The sequence below is a fragment of the Sinohyriopsis cumingii genome, chromosome 11, assembly GCF_028554795.1.
Source record: "Sinohyriopsis cumingii isolate HCF-2022 chromosome 11, ASM2855479v2, whole genome shotgun sequence".
NCBI lineage: Eukaryota > Metazoa > Mollusca > Bivalvia > Unionida > Unionidae > Sinohyriopsis > Sinohyriopsis cumingii.
In genome coordinates this window covers 106,296,663-106,312,409 of record NC_142971.1, presented here as the reverse complement: position 1 = coordinate 106,312,409, position 15,747 = coordinate 106,296,663, and the positions used below count along the sequence as shown (strand labels likewise).

The following is a 15,747-nucleotide window of genomic DNA, read 5'->3' as shown; positions in this document are numbered from 1 at the left end:
AACGCGTTCTCAAGCTATTTGGCACGGCATCAGGCGAGAGATAGGCATGCACATTCGAAACAAAAATATCAATGACATATAACTCTAAAACTTTACAATATGTCCAAAAGCTCGCATAATTTATTGCCTATGTGGATATGTAGGTATAATTTCAAAGCTTATTTCAATATGAATCTGGAAAAGGACGTAATCCGTAGTTCTTAAATAGTCTGCAAGTAAACATAACATATTCGAAACATGTGTGTTTCCCCAAGCATTAACTTAACGTCTTTGATCGTACGTTTATACATCAGTTATATTTGCATTCCCTCTTCTAGAAGATGATGTCTGGCAATGTTTGTATCAAAGGTGTATAGTTCTCGAAAAAAAGAAAAAATTACACGCTTGGAAATGATCGATAGACAAACCTGTCACTTTCAGTGTTAATATAATCAAATTAAATTTTGTACACATAATTAAAGGATAATGATTTCTCGATTTGGGTTATCTTATCCGAGTGAGAGATATTTATCCGTACTAAAATAAAGCACTTTAGAAAATAGTTGAAGAAAAGATTAAACAAATTGTCGCAAATAAATTGCCAAGTTAAAGTAGCTTAAAATGGGGTCTTACGTATACAGATTTAGTGGCATGGGATTTTATCAAGTTTCACAAGATAGGGCGAAATGTTATGGACACATTAGTATAACAACTGCATATCTCTTAACCACCAAATTGCATTCCTCATCCAGTTATATTTTTGAAAGCTGAAAGCATAGTTATAAAGTATGCATGTATGCATTTATGTTTGTAACAGGCAGGTTTTCCGGATGCGAATTATTAATAGCGCTGCTGAAACAATGCATTAGACAGCATTTTCAAGTAGTCATTTAATATCCGATTTGTAAAATCAAATTACCCACATGAAAGCTTACTCCCAGAACGTAAACAAATGTATTCCGTTGTAGTTATTTTCAGCCAGTCAGCAGCCTTCATTATTTTCAATGTGATAATTAATATACCATTATTGATATGATGTTATAAATCAGAATGCGTTCGTTTTGTAATATTTCTATTTTATCTGCTATGCAACTAATTTTAAAAACGTAGATGGATGTTGGGGTGATTGGAATAGCTGGACAGCACGTGGAATATGCAGCGTCACGTGCGGTGGAGGTGTGCTGCTTCAAACCAGGAACCGGGCTTGCACTCAACCAAGTCCACAATATGATGGAAGACAATGTATTGGAATCTCAACGGAATCTCAAGCCGCACAATGCCTGACAACAACACCTTGTCCTATAGGTAGGGAATCTTCTTACGACAATAAAGAAGGTGGTGATGTCTTACAGTAAACAGTAATGTGAAGTGGCATAAATCAACTTTGACCTAACGTCTCAAAGCTAAACAAATATAATTCCTCTGCGAACTATTTTAAAAGTTTAAAAACACAACTATGAACAGTTAATTGGCAACCAGTATTGATTCTGTTCTCTTGATGGCGAAATCATTAAAATATTATAATACTTGTGAAAACTATTTGGCATGTAAACCGGTGGGAGATATGTAAATAAATGGCACGAAGCATGCAGTGAACGAATATATAAAATGATATCTCTGGAAATTCGTATTATATCCAAATATAAATATTCTTCCATCCATGTAAAGTTGATATGGTGTGTATATCTAAACTAATCGAAGGTCATCCGGAATTACAACACGAGTGTGACAACGTAGATAATCAGGGGTTCCTTGTATTTCTGCATTTCGATATAAAATATTCACAATGTTTCTTTTGATTTAACCATACCTCTTCGGCATTGAATATGCTAACATAAAATCTTATTCAGTTGACTTTTGTTCTTTAATGGGACATGTTTACATAATAAAATATGTGCGCATACAGTGTAACTTTGCTTATACCACTATGTCGGCTAATTCTGCACGTCGGGTAAATCTGCGCAACGATACGTCATTTCTGTAAACGTCGGGTCACGTGTTATTTTTGTTAGCAAATCCATTTTGTATCAAGAAAGAACGATCGTACTTTAAGTAAGGAAAGTGGTATTCATAAAGTGTAAAACAATATCCCGCATTTCGACTCGAAATGCATATGAAACTGATTTCTAAATGTCAACATGAAGACCCAACTCCATGACCTTCTTGAACTGGTAACCCAGAAAATCCAATTTGCTATGTATCTGTTAGAATCATGCAAATAAATACATTATATAAAAGATGGAAGTGTATACCTTTAAACAATACTGCATTTTAATCAAAGTTTCCAATTTTCCAAGAAGTTGTCAAAAACCTACAAAATCGTCTGCTACCCAACGTATCAACTTGACTCTAGAACATAAATTATCAAGAAATTTCCCGACGTATAGTCTGTTTCTAAATTCTTTATTAATGTTTCCCCACCAAAAAGACGTTGTAAACACATTGCATACTATTCTTCGTTGTTTCTCTTCCACATAATAGCTTATTTTTTATATAAAATGTTGAACTTTACATTCCTTTTTACAAGATCGGTTTAGTTGGCTTAATATCGATTGCCATTTATTGGCATTGTTGAATTTTGTAAAACTAGCTGTAAACCTGACGTAATTACTCGAGTGAAATGCTGACAGAAACAGTCCAAAGTAATGTATTTCATTTATATAGCCTGATGGATAAACATTACATCTTTTCAAAGTTGTGCGCAGAATAGGCCGACATTTCACGAGTCAGGAAAACACGGGGGTGGTATCCCCTGTGTCCAAAATTAATATAATTTTGAACAGAATATTCTGGTGACAATTGCCTTCTTTCAAATGGTATGCATTGCTGTATTTTATTTTAGTCAATCGGTCGAATTCGGTATGCGTCTTGTTTCAATTATGGAGACGGTAACTTTAAGTGCGCCGAATTACCTGACAGTATTGTAGTGATCATGCATTCAGCATGAATAATGGCCTGAATCTGTCTGAGTGGATGTACCCAGTTTGACATGAGCTCAAGGAATGCAATATTTGTGTGGAAACGTCACACAAAACTACCCTTTTTACTTCAAATAGCCTTTGATAATTTCCGTACAAGGGTGAAAATTGAAAAATGTATGTAAGCTTAGAATGGACTCCTTTGCAGATTTCAATTTCGATTAAGGTTAAGAAATAAATCGGTCCCTTTCATTGTTAGTGAAATCAAAGTTTTCTCATTAACAAAGGAAGATGATTATTCGACACTTCATAAAATGGATGAAAATTATAGACAAGTACAAATATGATTATACATAAAATGCCAAGTTAAAAAAGAAAAGGCAACCAAGAAACAAATAAAAGGTAATTGGCGTAATCATTAATCTCACACCGTTATTTAACATAACAAAGTAATGCAAATATATTTCCTCTGCGAACTGTTTTAAAGGTGTTGGCACATAGTAAAAAAAGGTAATAACGAAGCATTCTGAGATGGAAACACATTGAAAAAGTCAGACTCTTATGAAAACTAATTAAAATAGAAGCATGTGGGTGTTATGTAAATAAATAACATGCACATTGGTACATAAGAACACAAAAAAAAAAGAAAAACAAACTCTGAATTGTATACTTTGTCCCAAAACAAGTATTCTGATTCCTGTGTTGATATGTATGAATATGTTGGGCTAAATGATTTTCAACTATAACTATAACAAAGAGAGGTAGCCAATGGTTCTTAAATAGCCTGCAAGTTGAAATAAAATATTGAAATTTTTGCGTTTCCCAAAATATTATTCTAAGTCAATGTTTTCGAATTAAATCGGTATGTTTTGCCATTCTTCTTTTAGAGGGAACTATTTAACAAATATTTACAAGAAATGTTTATGTATTCAGTTATTGCTACAGAAAATTGAAGTAAATCTTGGAATTGTCTCCTTCACAGACTACACTTTTCACAACGTTTGAGAAACAAAGTTATCTCCTTTGGTGTTAATGACTTCGAAAATAAAATGTTGTGTACCTTAAGTAAAACTACGGTGCCCGAATTATTTAGAGATCGACTCATACTATTTTTAGCCAAACACTTGAGAAAATGGATAAAACCTATAGAAAAAGAGAACGCAAAATTATTATTATAAATTGTCTGATTACAATTGCAAAATACGACACCGTCTGATATAGTGTTCATGCAACCTCATGCAGTGGCCTAGATTTTTCCTGTGCGATGACTAACAAATAAGAGAGACAAAATGCAATATTTCAATGCAAAAGTTATCATAGCGAGTGCTTGTGTATACCCTTGAATTTATTAATTGGAATAAGCCAGTTTGAGTCTTGAAAGCTGATAATTTTTGATCATATATATGTATGATTTATATGTATGTGAGCACATTTAGGACAAGCATGTGTTTTCGGTCACGCATTGTTAAACGTATTATTGTAATTCCTCTAACTCTAATTTGCAGATGGAAGCTGGAGCATTTGGAATGGCTGGACTTCAGATGGAACATGTAGCGTCACATGCGGTACAGGTATAACAACTGAAACCAGGACTCGGACCTGCAACAATCCGATACCCCAGAATGAAGGAAGACAATGTAATGGAACTTCTACAGAATGTCTACAAAATATATGCAACAGAACAGCTTGTCCTATAGGTACAGAATATAAACTGTAATAAGGAAACCATTTTATCGTGCTGAATATGTGCGGATAAATGACATGAAAATCTGTACAATGAGAATATAAGAATAATAACTCGGAAATTTCAAAAAAATCCAAAACGGATTATCATGTTTTGGACGTGGATATGTAATGCGCATTTTGGGCGGAATGAACGTCTACGCACATTACAACATGGCCTTGATGAAGTGAAATACTCTAATAGTATTATTTACACCTCAAGTGATATCAATTACTCAGTGTTTGCGTTTCTCGAATCCTAATTGAATGTGTTTGCATAAAATTTGTATCATCGGCCTTAATTCCTTTAGGGGACGATGTCGGGCAACTGTTTACAGAAAGATGCGAGTGCACAATGAATACAGTAGAAACTGAAAGAAATGTTGGAATCGACAAAGTTAAATGCTTGTTTTATTAAAGAGAAAAAATTCCTTGAGTATTCAATGCAGAAAGAACACGTAAATAAATCTGTCAAACATTTAATAAAGCAATATCAATATAAGACATTACAGGTAATAATCATGCAACCTCATTTTGTGACCTTGATTTTTCCTTGTAGATTTACCCAGTCATAAACACTTCGGAAAATTGAATATTTTTACGCAGACTAGTGAAATGCTGATAATTTTCAAACAGATGTTATTACAGAAAACTATATAATCCAGTTCCTCTTTTGAATGCCGAAATTTGTTAATTATACATGTACATGTTCTCTATTACAACAGACAGGATTTGGTGACACGCATTGTTAATAATGCTGCTAAACATGTTAATTACATAGCATTTTTTAAGCAATCCCTGGATATTTGGCTTGACAATCCAATTTACCCATATTCTAGAGGCCTTCCAAGAGTAATATGATTGGCTAAAAATAGTTACTGCGAAATCAAACACCTACATTCTTTTTAATGCGATATTTAATATATCGCATCTACTGCAAAGTTTTAATAACATAATTAGTTCATTGTTTCCACATTTTTATTTTGTCTTCGCTTCTTGTCTCATTTTAACCTGCAGACGGAAACTGGAGCATGTGGAGTAGCTGGATTAGTGGACCCTGTAATGACAAATGTGATGGATGTACACAGCCTCAAAGCAGAAACAGGTCCTGCACCAATCCCAGTCCCATGAATGGTGGCAAACAGTGCACTGGAGCTTCAAATCAATCTCAAAACATTCTATGTGACTCAAAAGTTTGTCCTCCAAGTAAGGATTCCGGCTATTACTTTCATCGCAAATAAGAATGAGGAAGTTATAATATGGATATTAGGTGATTAGTTGGAAAGGAAAATAATCTAAGAAAACGATCCAAATTAGTTTAGACAATCATCCGATAGCATGAAACAAATCTCTGAAACAAAGTTAGACAAGGATGGTTTCCTTGCAGACTGTTTTGAAGGTGAAGATTAAAAATATAAAAAGTATGCAAATAACAATCATTTATATCGGTTAGAGATGGGCAGGGACATTCGTAAATGATTAGGGGACAAGGCATACACATTTAAAAGCGCAGCTATATTTGAACAGAGAGAGACGGGGGGGGGGGGAACAGCTATAACAATCCAAAAGGTTTAACATTTGCACATCTTTCAAATATCTGTATTGTACTTTCACGATATTTTATAAAAAGGAAAATATAGTCCGGCATTCAATCGTGCATGTTGCGTTTTCATTTCAGGATATTCGAACGAGTATTATATTTCATCCATGTAGATAGATAACTGTTGATCATCTTCCATGTTTAACATTTCCTTACATTTGCACTTGTTAATCATCCACGATTTTCTTTCCTAATCGAACAATAGTTGATGGAGTATGGAGTCAGTGGTGCCCATGGACATATAATAGCGATTGCAGTGCTACTTGTGGTGGAGGTATTAAGACAAAAACAAGGACGCGAACTTGTAGTGGGGCAAGATATGGTGGGAGAGAATGTAATGGAAGTGCGGCGGAACATCAAAAAGAGAAGTGCAATACTTTACCGTGTCCTACAGGTAAGTGATTTTAACACTAAAACTGCTATTACAATTCTCCCAAATAAGGGGACAAATCTAATTTATTTCTTTTCGAATAAAATAAGTAATTTATTCATTGGAATAAAAATTTACCCTAATTTTGTCTTTAGCCATTTAAAATTATTCCTAAACAAAACGCTTTCCTATATTCGAATTGATTTTTTGTCTATATTATCACGCCATTTTAACAGTGAACGGAGGCTGGACTGTCTGGACTGCCTGGACTTCAAACGGAAGCTGGAATGTCACGTGTTATAGCGGTACGCAGACCAGAACCAGGACCCGGTCCTGCACCAACCCCAGTCCTCAGAATTGTGGAAGCCCGTGTAATGGAAATTCACAGGAATCTCAAACCATTGAATGCAACAAACTAACGTGTCCTCCGGGTAAGAGATTCTTCTCCTACTTTTATTGTAAAGGAGCAGATGTATCTTCAAGTGTAAACAGCATGGCTTGTCATCGCAAAATAAAACTAATGTAAAAGTAAACTGGCTTAAATTATTCATAACTTGCCGTTATCTAGCAACACGCAGTTATAAACGTTTTTCCCTGCGAACTACCTTAAATGTCAAGGAACAGGATATAAACGGTACAAATCAAAGGATTTTTCCTAAAGATAAAACGCATGAAACTATATTTACTTTCATGTAAACACTTTAGCCAGAAATATAAAATAATTATAAATTTAAAGGGACAGATATTTGCATCTTTGGAACATAATATGAACAATACAATAGATGAATGCTAGACGATTTAAAACAAACTAACTTTTCTTCTTCGTATGCCCAATCTTAATCTTAATTTGATGTCTTTTATATACAGATTCATACTTATATTTCCTAATGGCCACAACAATATCTAATACACTGACGCTATAAGACGAGGCGCTAAGAGCCAATGGCTCGCAAAATTTTCTCATAATTAATGCATGCGCAGTAATAAACATACAGGTTGGAAACATTAAAAAACAGTACAAATATGTAGGATAATTATTTTAGACAAAGCGGACACAAACCATATTCCTCAGTACGGTGAAAAAAGTGCCGTTGCAATTTAATGAATATAAAATCGTTCAATGCAACACACAAGCATGTCCTCCAGGTAAGGGATTCTGCCACAAAAATAGACTTTCTAAGAAGATAAGCTGACAAAGACGAAAGGAAAGAAAAAAAAACAATGTTCGTCTTCAAGGTTGTCATTCTGATGATTGTGAATGCTTCAGAGTAAACAATGGTCTTGGTTTTCAGAATACAAATGACAAATTAGTAAAATAATACAGTTTATTTTGATTAAGCAACGATAAATTATCTGCCTTCAACTACTATACAGATTAAGGCAATGGAAGGAATCTATTAAAAATCATGTTGTATTTTACATGTGGATGTCACATACTGAATGAATAAACGGTCAGAAGGAGCGGATAAGGAAACGGTTTTGTTTGCTTAAGATACAAGTTGTAAATGAATTTTTAAAACTTGTACTTTTACTATGCAGGAAGATCAACAAAAGTGGTCGGGCATTGTGTTGTTTTAAAAATACTTCGATTTCCTTAGCCATGGTCTTTTCAGTTCAAATGATAGAACAATTTACATTGGCTCAACAATGCATTGTCTAAAAGTGTATTAAAATCTAAAAGCGACATTTTATTGATGTATTGCTGATTGATGATAGGTAGTCAGGAGTCAGTGCTCCTTTTGATGGGAGCTATAATGCGCATTGAAATTACTTTGATAATCGTGTACGACATTTTGTTTCTTCCAGAATGTAAATCGGCGGGGAACTTTGTCAACTGTAGTATTCCCTCTATTGCAATGACTAAGACTGTCGTGGCTTCAGGCGGTGGTGGATCAGGATGTAATACAGTAAACTGTGAGTGTAGATGACAAATCTAATATCATCCATGTATTGCTTAGGGAAACCAGTAATTGTTTTTTCAAGCTTGGGTCCCATGAGAATATGCAGATGCCATACACACAAGTCTGTTCAGCACTTTGACAATATTTTAGTCAAATAGTAAGTTGGACCTTTGATGCAAACTATCATGTGTTGATGTCATTATTTGGGTTTATAAATTCAGCTTCAAGCTTGTTCAAATGGTTCCTTTCAGTCCGATGATAGATACATTTGGAACATATCAGTCTAGGGACACTACAAAAACAAGCGGTACTGTCTTCCTTTAGAACAAAATCTTTCATTTAAACGTATTAACAACTTCAAAAAGATAGGGGTCAGAGAATAATTTACAAAGAATAGGCGCATGTTTTTCATCTCTAATCTAATATAATAGTCATAACAAAGTCAGTAACAGTTTGAAGAATATGTATTTGTTCGTTCTTCATATATATATATATATATATATATATATATATATATATATATATATATATATATATATATATATATATATATATATATTATATATCCAAACTTTCATTTAGCCATAGGTCGCAAAAATATAGAATAAAGTACTGATACATTGGTGTTAAAATACTTCTAAACAAATGTAATAGAATTTACTGAGACCTAAAATGTTTCATCCCAAACATTTAAACTATTACAATGGCATTGCTATGGCGAGTCCTTAACACACATCTGAGTCTGCAGATATTGCTTTATACCTATAGCTCTGAATATAGTTTTCCTGAATTCATGCATGTTTGTAAATTGTATGGGTAATAGTCATAACCTCTTACCAATAGTCCTTTCAAACTTTATTGTCAAGTTTCTTGAAACCTAATAGTAATTTCACCATACAGTACAGTAAATGCCTAAATGACTTAAGATACACGTTCATCAGTGTGGGGAAACAAATAAAAAGTGTTTTTATACGAATCGATCAGTATGATCTTTTGTGCAATATTCATAAACTTTAGCTCACTTGCAAAGGTACTGATGTGGATGAACATCTGTGCATTGTCTGGAAGAATAAAGTTATTCGCATCAGAACTCTACTACTTATATATAATGATACTACCAATACTACTATTAATATTAATACATGATTTTATTCTATTTCGATGGATTATTTAACCAAAGAATTGTCTGAAACAAAAGTAGTAATAAAATATACAGTATTAATATTTGGCACAATAAAAAAATGAGCTACACGAGATCAATTTTGTGATGGATAGGAGGGAATTAAAAATACAAGCTCATCAAGAATTTCAATTAAAAAGTTCCTTTGGGGACTAAAACAAATATTTTACATTTCTTCTTCAAAACAAAATAGATGAAATATGATTTAATATCATCGATTAAGACATTTTTTTTATCGAAATACCATACCATGGAAATTCATATTTATTTACGTCTTTCAATTTTAGTAGACGAACGCGTCATTCAATCATGAAGTTCTTAGAATGACGTTAAAATGTTCTGGTAAGCTGGTGTAACATTGTTTTTAACCCCATCTTATGAGCACTGAATCTTGGAGAATTTCTTCGTTATTAAAAGGTAATTGTTGTAAGATAACAGGGTTGGATTTCGGATTTGTAACATAACACTTGATGGTGACACAAATACAATGATTACTGATGAATGACTCGAAGGAACAAACTATCTATGATTAAAACTTGCGTGTATAAGATCCAAAAACTGGAAAAATTAATACAATCCGCACGAACCTAAAAATGCAAAACATAAATCATAAATGTGAATACAAATAACTAAACTTACACAGTACAAGGACAAAGGTTAAGGATTCACAGTAATTTCACATGACGAAAAGGATGATGCGTTTTATTCAAATCGTAAAAATAATGTACTTTACTCATAAAGTAAAATGTATCCACTCAGTTAAAATTAAGGTACTTTACTCAGGTAAAATGAAAACAAAGGGACATATTTCATACAAATATCTTTATAGTCACAAAACAATGGGTATAACAAACCCAAAAATTAGCACACAGCTAAAAGATTACATGTAAGTTACCAAAAATATTCCGTCTCCAGAATACTTGGCTATTAGTCACACTGGTCAGTCAAGCAGTCAGCATTACAGGTAGTCACCGACCACCATACAATTCCTTAGTCAATCAAGCAATCAGCGCCCACCAATCGGTCAGCAAAGCCGATCATCTGATACTCGACCAGAAACACTGTTCACTTCGTTGCACGGCCGACGTCTGACCAGCTCGGTCGCCATCTCCAGGGCCGCTATAGCCAACACCACAGCCATCATGGTCAACTTCTCCTGTCAGCTCTACAGATGGTATTCCGTCAACCGTCACAACCATGGTCAGCGCCACAGCTGCCTTCAGCTCTGATCACCATACATCAACTCCACAGCTGCCACGGTCAGCTATAATCACCAAGGTCAGCTCCGATCAGTTGAAAAAAAATCTAACACCGTGCACTATGATTGACAGAGGCATATACGATAACACGTAACGCCGTTATGTACGGTAAGCCATACGAATTACATTATCGGCACCACATTACAAATCAATAAACAGGTTCAGAAGTGAACATACCTGTGTCCGATAAGAATCCTATAGTACTGAGCATTTCTTAAAAATGAAAGTTTATATTGCAAATATAAATCTCTTGCTAAGTCACATACAAGAATAGAAAATATTTGCATTACACTACGCAAGCCGGAGTTACATCTAAATATGCACAAAACGTGGTAGTACTAATATTTATGACATATACATTAGAAATTAATAAATAACTCACGTACATCTACAACTGACTATGTGCAAGTCCTTGCGTGGACTACTCACTGACAAAACGTTCTGTAATGTAAAGATTTCCTCTTACGTTGAGGCATTAATACAACGACAGTGTAGCCTTCTTACATTACCTGTGGTCTTGATGTATTCGGTTTGTCACATCGAAAGCTCTTCATACGTGCGGCAAAGGATGAACCAAACTCATTGGTTCGACATATTGTGCCATATATATAAATCAAATTTGGGTATCGTTGTAACAAAAACAACGAAACCCGCTTACATTTATTTAATAAATAAAGGGATTTATACGCACATTTACTATGTACTAGATATGTATGATCCGAAAGAGTTATGGCCACAACATTCTGCAGCCATGCGATGTATTTTAAAAGATAAACCTAGCAATATCCCTAAATATTCGAATAATAATGTGATTAAAATGAGGCAACATGAAGCAATTGTAAAACATAATTCTTGCTTTTGGCGCTTTGAAATAATTTTATTTACGTCCAGAGTTGAATTCTTTATTCCAAACTGTGACTCCAAATAATAAAGCGTGTCATCTTTTTAATATATGGGTATATAGTTTTGCATTCTATTGTATTATGCTGAGTAGTGCTAATTAATAAAATCTTTGAGTTTTGAGACTTTATGCACACATTATGTCCGCACTTTGCTTGATCTAAATGTGATAGATATTTAAACTCACAACTTTAACAGCTGTGTCATCCACATACATATATCTTGGTCAGATACCTAGGGGAGGTCAGGTCAGGGATAAACAGCACAATGACAAGTGATATTGAAATTAACCTTAAAAGAAATAAAAAAATAACATATAATGATCAATTAGAAACCAATAAAACAAATGTTTTAGATCATTTCTTCATGTAAGATTCTAAAAGAAGGTTAGTGTTATACATCCATAAATTCCTAATTCTTGTTGTAGAATATTGTGAACGATCAGACCGACCAAATGGGTTTTTGTTAACAAAGTCTTTTATCAACATTCCTAAAAGATTCAATGTGTCTATTTCCTAAAATAAATAATTAGTTATATTTGTTAAAGTTGTGTCAGATATTTGAAACTGTTCAAAGTTGTATATTTTTTAACAACACATTATGTGTTGATAACAAGGAATAACAATGGGCACATACATCTGTAATTCGAATAGTTTTAACAGTATGGAAAGAACATAATTTATATATAATCCGTTCTCTCTTTTGTGACGAGTGGCGTGAATAAATCATAGTGTCATTATTCAGGAAAGGTACCAGCATGCACAATCAATGCATACCATCACACCTTTATCTCCAGCGGATAAAGATCTTAACGTATTTAGAGTTGATACGGAGGGGCCTGTATTGTCGACCTATGGCACGCAGAGTTATGAGAACCAATTTGTATTATTGTTATTGATGTTGTTACTGATGATGCAGACCTTGGAACTCTACTCTTCAAGGCCGTTGGCAAAAGAACTTATTTATTGGCCTGTGTGGAGACCTCAACGAATGAATATAAAACGAATCCACAGGTGTCCATGCCCTAAAATCAATGTGATAAAATATACTTTCATTGCGGAAGTAGCTGCTAAACATAACGTGTTCCTTTTATATTTATACTTGTATTCAGTATTTAAAGAAGTTATTCTTTTTGGACTATTAGGAAATTTGCCAGTGATTATTTCCTCGCTACATATATCAAATTAGAGTTCTAAATTTTGGAAAAAAACAATATTGATCTCCGATGTTCAGCAAAAAGTCTGTTTCGTTCCTCTATCATCAATTATCTTTCGCAACAAAATATACTTCTATGTACTTTTCATTGCCATAATGACAAATTTGCAGTAAAATTCTTGTGTGAAGAAATACAACTGGCAAAATTTGATAAATATTGTACATACGTGACGTAGAAAGGCAACTTCAAAACGTGAATACTCAAGGTCCAGATATACCGAATATATACGCTTTTTTTCTTCTTTTCTCAATTACAGGTACTTGTGATGCGATCGTTCACGGGTATATTATGCACCCCGCTGATTGCACGAAATACATCAAGTGTGCATGGAACACGCCGTTCGTGTACTCATGTCCAAAGGGGACCTACTGGGATCAAAACCGCCAAACATGTAGACGTGGCACGTGTTAAGCATTCTGACGCATCGAATAAGTCTTAATTTAAGCCTCTTTAAAAATAATAAAACTTATCTGTATATAAAAGTGCAATTCAAACTCTCCATGCAATTTTCAGCATTCGCTCTGTTGTGCTCAATTAGCGCCAATACGTTGCGATACAAATTGCAATTTTCGTTATTATGTATTAGCTTAGAAATGATTTATAATTTAGTTTTGCATGGGGTAGTCCTTTTCCATATTTCATGTAAACAAACATATTAGTACAATGCGAACCCACGTTTTCTTATAATTGCTTAAAACTGTGGGCGGTGCAAAGAATGGACTTTTCTTCACCCAAATTACATAGTCATTTCAAAGTATCTAAGTTATGTGAAAATGTTTTCATATTTTATAAAATTATTATGCAAAAAATATTTTTAAGTTTTCATGTACACTCCTGTTTTAAAATAATGCAGACGAAATGCATAATTCCGTTAACACACACACACACACACACACACACACACATATATATATAATTTTCAGGGTTTATTTAATTTTTGTTTTGTCATGTGAAGTATGGTATCAGTTTTTTCTGTCTTATTTAATTTTTCTTTCAATTGTTTCCGTTTTATTTGGATAGTTTTATAATTACATTTCTTGCGATTACTATTTGCAAATTTAATTAATTACGTTGACATTTGTAAAGTGTCAAGATAATGTGCACACCGACCAGGAAGATGCTTTAAACCACTTCTCACTTCATATGTCGTTTCCTTTGTCACATATTTATTATGTCCGATTAATTTAGTTGAACTACTTACTCATACTTAATGACATGAAAATGAAACGTATCTGACACTATCGAAAAGATCACAGATTTATAGAGTATGATGCGTTGATGTTTCTTTACATTAGCTACATTCTTTGTAACTGTAAATAAAATACAAGTGACATAATAAAATTGATATGATACTGCCTTTGGTGAAATAAGACAAACAACAAATGCTTATAAGTGTTATATATGGCACAAATTTAAATTCTAAATCAAAACCAGTACTAACTAATTCAATGACTCTGAAACGAAATCAGACTATACTCAGTCTAAACTAATATATCTTCTTTTCTTAAAGAGTAACCAGGAATATATTGTGTCTAGAACGATAGAAATGTACGAAATGAAAGTAAATTTCAGGAAATAGCTAGCTGAGTTCATATGTGATATGATTCAAACCGGTAAGGCAGAAATATATAAGCAGATTCATTATACAGTCTAGCGTGTTTCAATGCCATTTTCAAACCAATGTTTATTATGGTTAACGAAATGGATATTACAATTTCAAATGTTACTTACTTTGCAATAATGTAAACCGTTACTATACATCAAAGTGGTTGAGATGCTAAATTTTGTCTTAAAGAATATAGACTATGTTATATCCGATTTGTATTAGATTCCAACATAAATTAATTACGGAACAGCCATTATTTTCCAGCTTACATAAAAAAGCAAATTCTACAAATTCATGTATCGCGCTTGTCGATCACAAGTTTACAATAATAATTTGGTTGCAATTTAAGATTAATTAAGAACGTTATTGTGTAGAAACAAAAACAATTGGTTTTTTTTGTTTTTTATAAGGGCAATACAGATATTGGTTGAACTCCATTAATAACTAAAGTGGTTATCGGCTGTAAACGATGACGCGGAATGCTGACAATCGTCGTCATGCAATTGTTCATCAATATCAAGCATCATGACATTTTGGTTGTAGTCAAAAGAAAGACGCTTAACCTCATAATCTGGTTATATAACTCTGCAAAACCACGACCTTGAATGATCACGATCGAACTCAGACTCGGTCCCAGTCTCATTAATATATGGCGCAGACTATTTGGCTGAATGTCAATACTATCTTTGGAGATATTGTGCGGAATAGAAATTGATTTTGTTTGTAAATCAGAGTCAACCTCTTTCCCAAACGAAGACCGATTTTGAAATCTAGCCACTTGCTCATCAGCACAAAAAAGTGGACTGCAAGTCTTGGATGAAAACCAATGATCATAACTGATTTTGGCTAAGAAACAAAAGGGATTGAGTCAGAAAATGAGGGACTATACTGCTTGTAAACCATGACGTAGCGGCCAGTAAGTGGTCCCAGGCAAGGTTTTATTTGCCTTTAGGTGCATGTTGTTTTAATCGAATACTAATTAGCAAGGCATAGTGTTTAAATAAATGTAAGTATAACGGCAAGTAAGCAAGTTAGCAATTAGGTTCTAAAACTAAGTAGATAAACATGTGATGAGAAACCTTCTTCAAACCCCCTA

The 15,747-nt window shown here is 33.7% G+C and overlaps 1 protein-coding gene across 1 annotated transcript in view; it reads left to right on the top strand.

Moving 5' to 3' along the window:
- LOC149789226 (SCO-spondin-like) overlaps positions 1-15,747 on the top strand; it is a 59,769-nt gene that overhangs the window by 16,866 nt on the left and 27,156 nt on the right. The window contains exons 9-15 of the mRNA XM_089973592.1: positions 1,090-1,284; positions 4,403-4,594; positions 5,637-5,825; positions 6,425-6,613; positions 6,826-7,020; positions 8,396-8,503; positions 13,302-13,449. Coding sequence (XP_089829718.1) covers positions 1,090-1,284; positions 4,403-4,594; positions 5,637-5,825; positions 6,425-6,613; positions 6,826-7,020; positions 8,396-8,503; positions 13,302-13,449 — 1,216 coding nt within the window. The remainder of the gene's footprint in view (positions 1-1,089; positions 1,285-4,402; positions 4,595-5,636; positions 5,826-6,424; positions 6,614-6,825; positions 7,021-8,395; positions 8,504-13,301; positions 13,450-15,747) is intronic.